Source organism: Onthophagus taurus, chromosome 6 (genome assembly GCF_036711975.1).
Source record: "Onthophagus taurus isolate NC chromosome 6, IU_Otau_3.0, whole genome shotgun sequence".
In the NCBI taxonomy this organism is placed as follows: domain Eukaryota; kingdom Metazoa; phylum Arthropoda; class Insecta; order Coleoptera; family Scarabaeidae; genus Onthophagus; species Onthophagus taurus.
This window is the reverse complement of record NC_091971.1, coordinates 14,377,587-14,389,656: the sequence shown is the minus strand read 5'-3', so window position 1 is coordinate 14,389,656 and position 12,070 is coordinate 14,377,587. Positions and strand designations below refer to the sequence as shown.

The 12,070-nt window shown below is 30.5% G+C and overlaps 2 protein-coding genes across 2 annotated transcripts in view; one reads left to right on the top strand and one right to left on the bottom strand.

The window, feature by feature from the left end:
- LOC111416538 (uncharacterized) overlaps positions 1–1,954 on the top strand; it is a 19,096-nt gene extending 17,142 nt beyond the window's left edge. The window contains exons 7-9 of the mRNA XM_023048592.2: positions 1,415–1,483; positions 1,537–1,621; positions 1,748–1,954. Of these exons, the coding sequence (XP_022904360.2) occupies positions 1,415–1,483; positions 1,537–1,621; positions 1,748–1,823 (230 nt within the window). The 3' untranslated portion in view covers positions 1,824–1,954. The remainder of the gene's footprint in view (positions 1–1,414; positions 1,484–1,536; positions 1,622–1,747) is intronic.
- LOC111416537 (HEAT repeat containing 1 homolog l(2)k09022) lies at positions 1,944–12,070 on the bottom strand. Its single transcript, XM_023048591.2, has 2 exons — positions 10,842–12,070; positions 1,944–6,851 (listed from the first exon to the last, which is right to left on the bottom strand). Exons 1-2 carry the CDS (start codon positions 11,996–11,998, stop codon positions 1,991–1,993), a joined length of 6,018 nt encoding a protein of 2,005 aa, XP_022904359.2. The 5' UTR covers positions 11,999–12,070; the 3' UTR covers positions 1,944–1,990.

The window sequence follows — 12,070 nt, the reverse complement described above, 5'->3', positions numbered from 1 at the left end:
GAACTTTGCCACAATGTTGGCTACATCATTTTCGCCAGTTCTTCTGCGTAAGTCTTCATTTCGTATGTGGTCCCTCAAGGTTACACCCAGCATCGACTTCTCCATATTTCTTTGCGTTACTTTGAGCCTCCTGGCAGTAGATATGTCATAACCGGAAGCACGCATTAATTAAAAGCCGTTCTTTTCAAATATATCGCTCTTGAATATGTCTGTAAGTTTGAGTGTGACCCTTTCGCTTGTTTGACTATCTCTCGATACACGAACCTCATGGCCAAGATAAACATAGCTGTTAACCCTCTCAATCTCATTATACCTAATGTTGATGTTAGAGCTGAGAACAAGATTTGTCATAAATTTTATTTCTCCACGTGTTGATATTTAGCTCGATTCATGCACACACCTACTGTAAGTCAGTTTCATCTCTCCAAGGCTATCACAAATAAGGATTATATTGTCCGCGTAGCGCAAATTACTTAGGCATAAACATTGATGATCAATGTTTATGTCTTTTTGGGTCCAATCCAGTTGTTTAAATGCACTGATGAACAATTTGGGGAACATTGTATCACCTTGTCTTACCCCACGCCCAGTCAGTATACAGTTCATGCAATTTTACCGTCATTGTAGCATTTTTGTTGATGTTATAATAGTATATTAAAAAACAAGTTTCGGAAGACACGTTTGAAATGCACGAATTCAAGTTGAAAAAAACACAAAATGTATTCTCACCTGATGAACATGTTTCATGTACACCTCACAAAATAAGAGAAATTGCTCAGAGTTCAATGTCCTCATCATTGTGGACCTTGTATTCGATGCTAAGAACGTATTTAAACATCCATAGACAAACATTGGCACATTGACAACTAGAAAAATTAATGACCCAATGTCACCAACATGAACTGGTTTCATAAAATGTTACTAAAATCTCATTACAGCATCGGATGCTGTAAGGAGTCTCATTACAGCACCCGTTTGAGTACTTTTATAGCTTTCATTACCGTCGCGAATTACAAAAATAAGTTTGATGTATCAATAATCGACTCTGCCTTCCTGAAATGCTTGTAAAACTGCTGTCAACTCAATTTAAATTAAATTTTATAAATTTAATGAGTTAATTGAATTTTCCCTTAAAAATAAATATCGGGGTATTTAACAATACTGTTTGTGCATAAAAAATGTCTTAAGCAAAATAAAATTTCAAATTTTTAAAATAACGTATTAGTTCAAAATTTTTCCGCCAGATGTAGCTGCAAAATTCTAAGAAAAAATTCATAAATTAAAATTAATTAGATTACATATTAAATATATAAAGAGGGGTCATGTGATTAAAATAAAAGCGGGGTTTTTAAATAATACGAATTAATTTTTTTTAAATATGTAAATAAATTATTAAAATATTTTTTATTTATAGACAAACGATTAATAACTGACATCCCGGAATATTCTTCTAGAAAAATTTCACATCAATCCAACATGCAAGGTAAAAATTCCTATTTTCGTAACCTTCCTTCATTAAAAATATTTTTTTTATAGAATTAATTGCTCCAATTGTATTAATTGCTTTGTTGTTTACAATCAACGCTATAATACTTTTTATCATCTTCCAATACAGGAAAAGGTAAGTTAGAAGTTAACTAAAAATGTCTTTTTTACCTAAAATTTTGATTGTAACAGAGATAAAACTCGATTAGAGAACAGAAATAAGCCAATTTTAAATAAAATTAAATATTGATTTGATTTTTAGGAAAAACTCTTCCCCTGTGTGCAATGAAGAGGAATTGAAAACTTTCTCAGTGACTTCACCTGGATCATTGGCCTGATTAATAATGACCTTTATATTTAAGTTAATAAATTATAATATGCTATGTTCATGACAAAGGAATTGTAACGATTTTTCTTTCTTTTATACTTATTATTTCTTGGTAATAAAATAAACGATAAAAAATACAAAGTTTTATTTAATATTTAAAAAAAACTAGTTTTAATCCTAAAAATATTTTTGTAATGGTTCTCCCAAAATCTTTTCCATTTCTTGTACTGTTTTTTGACAAGTTTTTTCCACTTCCTCTTCTTCATCTTCTAATAACTCAGCAAGGAATGGAATAGTTTCCGGTAATAAAGGCAAAAATTCTTCTCCAAGTTTTCTAGATAACTCCAATACGCATTTAAGCGAACCAAGTCTTATTTTCGCAGACGTATGACGCATTTTTAACAAAACTTGATAATTAAGTTGTTTCCACAAAGCGTCATCGCCAGTCGCAACGGCAAATTGAACAATAGTCGGAATAACCAAATCTTTAACTCTATCAACAAGGCGATTTTCACCACCGAGATTATTTTCAAGTTGATCAACAATCGGTTGCATCAAAACATCAAATCGCTCTTTATTGATAAATCTTCGCGAATCATGAAGAAATATAACATACAAAGTTTTTAAAACGTAATCTAATAATAATAAAGATTTTTGTTCGTCTTCAAAATAAATTTCAGTTTGTTTCAATAAATTGCATGAATCTAAGATTGTTGCTGCGTTATTTAAGAAATGCCCAGCGAATAACACGAAAAGTCCCTTTAAACATGAAGCCACTTCACTTGAAAGTGAATAAAAAGTTATTATTCTTTCGGTTTTTGTATCACTTCGAATCGCCCAATCGTAAATTTTATAATAAAGCGGCCTAAAACTCGTTTCAGAAAGTTTTAAAATAAGCGTCACGAAAGTTTTTATTATATAAGTCTCGATTTCATTCGTTTCTTCTAATTGTGTTAATTGTTCCGAACGAAATTGTAAGGCATTCATAAAAAATGAAGTTAAATCATTTAAATTCGATTGGATTTCGATGTTATCTATGTTTGATAATTTTTGATTTAAAACTTCCATTAAAGGAGATATTCCTTTGTACGAATTTTTACTGATTAATTTTTTGTATGTTGTTTCTATAATTGGGATTAAAACCCTTGCTGGAATTGTTGTACCGATTTTAATTTTAATGTTAATTAATTTTGTGACGAACGGTTGTATTTTTTCGGATTTATTCCACTTAGCCGAAATTAAAGATAACTCAAAAAGGAGCTTTTCTAAGTAAGAACTAAGAAATAAAGGTACGCTTTCGATTATTTTTTGTAGCGCGGTTGTTGTGCTTAATAATAAGAGATCGGGTTCGTCTTGGTGTTTGTGAGATTTCAACAATTTAATTAAAGCTGGCATAAATTTGGGTAAATTTGAAATTGAATGTGCGCGAAGTTGATTACAAAGTTCTGCTAAACACAAAACCGTCGATGCTAAAATATTTCCTTTTGCATTTCCCGATTTAATGAGGATACTAATAAAGTCTAAAACGGGGATGAATTTTTCGGGATTTTCGGGGGCTAATAACTTTACTAATAATTTTAGTGATAATAAAGATGTTTGAATGATTACTTCGTTTTCGCTTGGAAGATTTTCTTCGGTTTGTTTTACGATGTTAATTAAGCATGGGATTATGGCGTGGAGTTCATTTTCTGGTGCGTTTTTGAAAAAGTTTGAATCGTGTTGTAATTTAGCATTCATTAATTCTAAAGCTCTCCTTCTCACTGTTGATAAATTGTGCGTTGAGAGACCTCGCACTACCAATAAAAACATTTGAGGTGTTAACAGCGCATTAATACTATCTAAAACATCATAATTATGATGTAACATAATTTTCCAATATTGGCTTTGTGGGGTATCGATATTTTTATCGACGGTTTTAGCCACATTTTGAATATAAGTTAAGATATTTATAATCATATTTTTATAAATCGGTTCTAAATTTAATAAAGCTCCATCTGATAAGTTAGCGACTTTATGGACAAATTCTTTCGATGATAACAAAGATGAAATAAAAGTTACCGTTATATATTTGTAGTGTCTAAATTGTTTTGGTGAGTAATGATTAATATCAATCAATAACTTTTCGGGTAAATCCTCCTTTTCTTCAGGCAAATTTTGTAAGTATTGCAACAATTTTGTGCAACTACAGATAACAATTTCCGTTGTAAATAACCTAGCTATATCTGCCGCGATATCTAAACGTTTCGGGACGATTAATTCGCCTCTTGTTGTTTCTTTGGCTTTTTGTTTTTCGCTATTTGCGTGAATTACGTGGGCTTCGAACATTAACAACAAGAAAACGTACAAATTTTGGTTAACATCGACTTTTTCGAGGAGGTTTTTATATAATGGCATTCGACGGTGTTCTGGCACGTCTAAAATGGCATCGACAAAAACGCGAAGAACTTTAACGATATTTTCCGTCGAATCATTTTTAACCAAAATTGGAAGAATCGTATCAACGATTTTATTAATGATTTGAAAACTATAAGCGTCATCATATCGTAACACAGACGACCCCATAAACGTAAAAATAGCCATAATGTGATGCAAAACTTGGTTGGGAATTAAATGAGCAGTGTGGGCTAAAACTGAAAGTGCTTCATGATGCGTTTGGGGGTTTTGAGACGCTCTTATACATTGTACGATTATTTCTACGCTAAAAACGTTTTCTGGGAGATCTTCCGCGCGTTTGCAACTATTTAGAATGCAAGATAATATTAATTGCTTTGGGTACTCAACGTTTGATTGTTCATCGAATTGGAGACACTTATTTAATATTTCAAATAAAACGGGTAATAAAATTGAAGGATTTTGAATCTTTTTCTTATCATGAATCGATTCTAACACGGTCAAACCTTGTCTCCACTCAACCATATCTAATATATCAACACTTGGAATTATGCTTATTCTCCTTTTACGTTTTTGAGCCGAAATCTTTTGCGATTGAACATCACGCATTTTTATGAAATACTCCAAGATTAATTTCGAATCTAAATCGATGTGTTTAAACGTTTTATTGGCCGATGCTACAACATCGGGATTTTGCGATTTCGTTTTTATCGCGATTAATTTTTGTAATATAAACGATTTTAAATTTTTTGGGAAATTTTCGAACGTTTCGCGATCAATTATCGATAAAGTAATGAAAGGTAATACAACGTCGGAGGTGTTTAAGAATAATTTTATATTTTCTTTTTCGAGCGATAAAGAAATTAAATTTAATACGTTCATTTCTAATGTTAGTTTTGAAGCAACATTTTGATCTAATTTCTCTATAACGTTCTTAATGAATTGCGATTCAGATGATTTAAATTTATAATCATCATCAACACTTTTAATCATGTCTAAACAAACCTGGGAGATTTTATTATAAACATTTAAATCACTATGAAGCATCAACAATTTACCTAAACCGATTCTCACGTATAATTGGTCACTTTTAATCATTACATTTAATAAAAGATTTAAAATTCCATTTCCTTCCGTAATAGTATTAATCACAACAGGGATTTGATTATAATCCGACAATATCTCATCTTTATATCGCTTAACCCCCTTAATTAAACTTAAATGTACCCCATTTAAACTAAATCTTAATAAAGTCTCAATTACATTAAACGCAGCTTCCCGAATTTCTTTTTCTTCGTTTCCGAAACATATTAAAACCCCAATTAAGAAATTATCTCCAATTTTAACATCTTCTGTCGATTCTAACATCGAATTAATTGTTCGCAAACACCTCAATTTTAAGCCGTTATCAATTTCGGGATTATCGGCGATTGAAATGTTTAAAAACGTGCCCAATTTTGATTTTAAATCGCAACAAAAAAGGTTTAAAATGTTTTTGAGTGTAATCGCGTAAATATTAGATATTTTTTGTTTCATAATAGTGCAACAACCTTGCAATAACACGCCAAAGATTGTTATAAAAAAATTAGATGAATCCGAATTTGCCCCAAAATCGAATAAGCATAAATCGACCTTAACGCATTTAACACATAAAGTTTCTAAAAAGTATAAAAATCCTTGTAAAGAAAATTTGTTTTTGCGGGCTAAAATAATTCCGCTTGCAACCGATTTAAATTTGCTTTGATATTTTAATTTTACCCCGCTCAAAAAGCTCATTATTATTTTTAAGATTAAATAAGCTATGTTTGGCGAGTAATCATCTTGTGATACGCTACAAAGTAACAAACTTGTTACGTATTTATGCAAAGTACTATTATTTTCGGACGAAATTTTTTGTAAAGCTACAATAAGCTCGGAAATATTAATCTGACACGATTTGATGCAACCCAAAACGATCGAAACAAACGTTTCGGATGTTTGGCATCCAATCAAATCTTTCTGAGCGTTACAAAACGTTTTTGACTTACAAAAATAATCACTTTCAACAATTAATTTAGCCAAAATCATCTCGGTATCATCAACTGGTAATAAGTACAAAAAAATAGCAATAAAAACATTCATATCGTCTTCTTTACCGATTCCGCAAAGTATTTGCAAAGATAATTTTGCAACAGATTTCCATTCATCTCCATTTTCTTGGCATTTATATAAAACTTTAACTAAAATATTCACCAATACCTCGTCGTCTATTAAATCGGAAATAAATTTCTTTGAACATTTTAACGCTTCAAACACAACGTCTTGATTATCATCGTTTAATCGATCCAAAAGTGCGTCTTTTAAGAAAGTTTGTTCTCTTTCTTTGAGATTAGAAGAATTCGCCATTAAATTTTTTATACTTTCTTTACGAACGCTTGCCGCTGGATGATAAAGTTGTTGAAGAATTTCGTTGTTATCACTTGAAGATAAAACGTTTTGAAAACGTTTTTGTTCCTTCGACAACGCTTCACCAGGGATGATTTTTAAGAGTTTATTAATTTCTTTGTCGAAAATGTTGGGGTATTTCGTTTCGACATTTAAAATTAATTTTTTCATCCAAGATTGTATCGACTTCGAGGTTGTCTTTGTATTTAATTCATAAATTAATCTAAAAAAAATTAAATTTATTAAATTATATACATTTATTAATGTATTGCTAGGAAAGAGGGTAGATTATATAAAATGCCAAGTATGATTAAAAATAAGGACATTAACATGTAAATTTTTCTGATTTAACCACTTTGTGTAAAAACCAATTATTAGATGGAATACCTGAACATTTAGAAACTGAGTATATGAAATGTAAAACTTGTATTGAAAATAAGATGCGTAATTTACCTTTTGATAATAACAGAAGTAAAGCTAAAGCAATTTTAGTTCACACTGATTTGAATGGGCCTCATATGACTATCGGATTTAGGCCCACTTTTACCACCTCCTGATAAATTTATCCGATAGATAAATCCAGTTCTTAGCCAATGAGAGCGCTTAAAACCGCCGTAACCATGGCAACTATCCTCTAGATAGTTTATCAGGAGGATGGTAAAAGTGGGCCTTAATGGTGAAAAATATTTTTTGACATTTATTGATGATAGCTAAAGTGTATACCATTAAATCAAAACATAAAGTTTATAATTGCTTTGTAGAATATATACATGAAATAGAAAATCTGATTGGCAAACCTATTAAAATACTAAGATGCGATTATGGAAAAGAATATTTAAATTCAAGTATTAAACATTTAATTAGAGAGAAAGGTGTTACTATAAATAGTATAGCAGAAAGATATAACAGATCAACTATGGACATGCCTAGATGTTTATTAGAAGAAGCAAAAATAGATCGAAAATTTTCGCCTTACAAAATAATGTTTGGAAGAAAGCCTACCATTAAATATTTATGTCTATATGAAAGTACAATTTTTGTTCGAAGACCAAAACAGTTAAAAAGGTCTAAACGGGATAAAAAAGATACCTAAACTGATTTGGGAATTTTGCTGGGTTATACTGAGGTTGGGTATAGAATTTTAGTAAATAACAGAATCATTGTAGCTAGACATGTTGATGTTGTGGAGAAGAATGCATAGGTTTAGATACAAAAAGAACTGACAATTAATTTGATAGTGATTCAAATTCTAGTGATTCAGAAATACAAGATGAAAGTACAGAAATTGAATTCGAAAATAAAACAATTAAACAAGAACAAAGAACGTATCAAAACTCGAGAAGATTAAAGAGAGAAAGGAAAATGCCGGCTAGATATGATGATAGTTATCTTTATGTGAACTTTTGCAATGTCGAAAATCCAAATAATTTTGAGGAGGCGATAAATAGTAATCAAGCAATGAATAAGGAATTTTCAAAGAAAAATAAAACTTGGAAATTTGTCAAAAAGCCAGAGAATAAAAAAAGTTTAGATGTTAAATGGGTTAATACAAAAAAGTCAAATAACATTGATAAAGCGAAATTAGTTGTAAAAGGTTTTCAACAATCTGAAATTGTGGATGATATTTATTCACCAGTAGTTAAAATGCAAATTTTAAAAATATTGTTATAATATTGCTGCCAGGAGAAATTAATTATAGATCAAATGGACGTAGAGACCGCTTTCTTGAATGGTAAGATTTTTTCAGAAATATATTTAAATCAAGCTAAAGAATTTGAGGATGACTCAGACAAGAGAATAAATGTGACTATTGTTTATACAACAATATACATGTGTTGCTGTGGTCGGTCCGTGATTTCATCCGTTCTTCTTGTTGGTTCCCTTTGGAAAGGGGCAGACGTTTCGCCAAGATCTCACGTGGCATATTCAGTGCGTTGGCGTAGTCTCCTGCCAGTACCACAGCAACACATACTTCTCCATCCATGAAGCATTACGCATTAACAACAATATACATCTATTAATATGTTGTAAATATAAGAAAAAGAACGATATGGGTGAAGTGAAAAACTATCTTGGAATTAATATTGATTATGATTGCACAAAAAATGTAATGACTCTTAGTCAGGAAGAATACATTAAATCTTTAGCTGAGAAATACAAAATTAAAAGCTCAAAATTGTTTAAAACGCCAATGGAAGTGAATTTAAAATAGGAACCTGCACAAGAGATATCTAATAATATTATGTATAGAAATCTGAAAGGGGTACTTCTGTATATAAGTTCCGCGACTAGACCAAATTTAAGCTATAGCGTTAATTACTTAAGTCGATTTCAAAATTGTTATAATGAAACTCATTTTAAATATGCCTTGACAGTTTTGAAGTATTTATATTTGACAAAAGACATAAAGTTAACTAACAATAGGAAAGATACTTGTGAAATTCTTGATTGCGATGTAGACGCAGATTGGGCAGAAGACAATTTAGATAGAAAATCTTAGTTAGGCTATGTAATGAAATTGTTTGGAAATGTTGTACATTGGAAATCTAGAAAACAGAGTAGTGCAACTAAATCATCAACCTTTGCCGAATATGTAGCCTTATCAGAAGCGGCACCTAAGATATACGACGATAATTCGGGAACTTTGAGTATTGCTAAATATGGAAATTTCACTAAGAATTCAAAGTATATTGAAGTGCATTCATTATTTTGTAAATGAATGTTATATGGAAGGAATCATAAATATAATTAAAGTAGATTCAAATAGAAACCAGCAGATTTTTTTACAAAATCAATGAGCAAAGATAAATTTGTGAAACTAAGAGAAACGTTGGATTGGGTTTAGTCAACCAAAATCCTGTGAAATTACAAACAATTATGGCGGCATCACTGGAAACCTGTCAAATGCATATATTTCATGGCCTACTAATAGAAAAAATAAATAAAATCTGCCATTCTTTGCATGATTTTGATTCATTTCGCTCTATCTCAACAACTGCAACAGATAGGTATAGGGACATGTACTGAAGATTTGGAGAGAATTAAATTCTCTATCTGATAAGCTAATCAAATATGGGGTGTTCCATTTAAAACTTTCGACTTTTTTGTAATTGAATGTAGTAAAACAGTAGTTACATTTTTGAACACCCTATATAAGATAGACTGATTAAAATTTGTGACAGCAGCAACTGTCACAAATTTTAACTTTCTAGCAAGATCAGTCGCAAAAAAAGCTTCTAATTAAAATATCTCAGGTATCAACATGTCTTATCGAAGTCAACTTAGTTTTGTGTGTAGAATCAGAATACGCAATAAAAACTATGTCATTCCATGTAAAATAACATAATATTTGTTTATTTCAGTACGTCGTTATGGAACACCTGTATGTATAAAAATATTTTCCGTTTATAGTGTGATAAATTTCCTACAACTTTTGTCTAAGGAAGAACTGCGTATCTTGACTCCTTAATGCCCTTCATGTACTTTGTCGCTTAAGTGGGAAAACCTGTACATTTATTAATAATATGGTAACGCCATCTAGCGGGTGGTTTAGTTAAGATAATGATTTAGGGGCGATAAAGTAGTTGATCAAGTAGCAAGGGGTGATTTTTCAGCGAAAATTAAGGGGTGTCTTTGATATAACTTTTTGTTCAAATCCCCTTCTCCTCCAAATTAGCCCTCTAAAGTTAAGGGAAAAAATCTGCAACTTTCTCATCTCTTGACATTTTACAACTAATAAATTGTTTGTTTGATCACAAAAAATAAAATAATGCTGAGATCAATTTGAAATAACTTCATTTTTTTGACTAATAATAACCAATCTTTAAATTAATTCACTTGAGCCTGTGATTATTTTATTTTTTTGTGATTAAACTAACAATTTTAGGAGAAAATGCCAAGAGACAAAAAAGTTGCGTATTGAATCCCTCTATTTGAATCAAGTTTTTAAAAAGACAAATGTAGACGCATTAAAAAGTTCTGATGAAAAGTTTAGTTCATTTTAGGATTATAAAAAGTGTCATTTTATTAGCAACAGTTGTCTGCCAAATTTCATTCTTCTAAATTCCTCCATAGTGGATTTATTAAATAAAAACAATTTCTTTCCCCTAACTTTAAAGTGCTGTGTAACTTTGTGAGGAAGGTTAATTTTTGCTGAAATATCATTCCTATATTCTTATGTTTTTGTATTAAAGTAATATAGTATTAAATTTACCCAATTAAATAAATCACAATATCTTCTTTTAATTCAACACCATTTAATATTTCAACCAAAAATCCACATTTACCATCAACATTCTCACCATTATCAACCAAATTATTCAAAATCCCTTTAAAAAGAACCTTCAAAAATACATCAATCAAAAATTTTTGGTTAATATCTTCCAAAACTTTACAAATCCATTTTTGATTAGCCAATTTTTCAACAGCATTTGAACTAATCTCTTTAAAATCGCTTTGAGTCTGATAAATCTTCACCAACAACATAACACAAGATTCATTTAAATTTGTAACATTAAAATTAGAAATTGATTCGATGAATTTGTTCAATAATTTTTCTGTTAGCCCGGTTTTTGATATTAATGTAGATGTGATTATAATTGATCCAGCTAAAAAATCGGATATGTCACTTTTTAATCCTTTTAATAAAGCGGGGATTATTGATGTAACATGACGATCATCAATAACTTGTGTATGTTGAATGGCACCGCAAAATGTTAAGCAATAAAAATTGAAGAATACATTTAGCCGTTCTGGTTCATTATGAAGCTTAACAGCGGCTAATAAATAAGTAGAAATTGATTTTAAAAATGCTGGGTTTGAAGATGCGTGATTATACAGCATATTTTTTGATAAAGGTAACCTTGATTTTTGTAGCTTTTTCAACCATCCAAAATTATCGTTTTCATTTTTAATTGGGATTACTTGCAAAGCTCGTATAAACATGTTTGTCTCATGATAAGGCAACATCATCATTAAAAAATCATTTCTATTATATTCTTGTATACTATATCTATATATTAACCATTCCAAAGCCATACAAGCGTCTTTAAGTACGAAATACGGAGACAAATACAAAAAAAATTTTTGTATGTTTTTATCCAATTTTTCATTCATTGATGTATCATGAACAGATCTTTCAAAATTTTTGTAAGTTTCATGGAACAGGTTATTTCTAAATTCTTCAAAGATTGAATTTCTTTTTATCAACTCTTCTAAGCCATAAGTACCAATTTCAAAAACGGTTTCTCTTGATTTTTCTGCCGCTTCTTCGGGAGTAAACAGAATCGATGCCCGCTTTTTACTTCTTACTATCGCGGACGATTGAGGCACCGCTAATTTTCGTAATTGTTCTTTTAACGAAGTACTCATCTTGATTTTTTTAATTTCACTTCGATGTTTTAACAGAGAGAGTTAACATAACCTCTAAACACGTGCAACATA

Coding starts and splice junctions, on each gene's coding strand:
- LOC111416537 (XM_023048591.2), bottom strand. CDS start 11,998: ATGAGTACTTCGTTAAAAGAACAATTACGAAAATTAGCGGTGCCTCAA. Junction 6,852..10,841: donor ATTGTGATTTATTTAATTGG/GTAAATTTAATA, acceptor AATTTTTTTTAG/ATTAATTTATGAATTAAATA.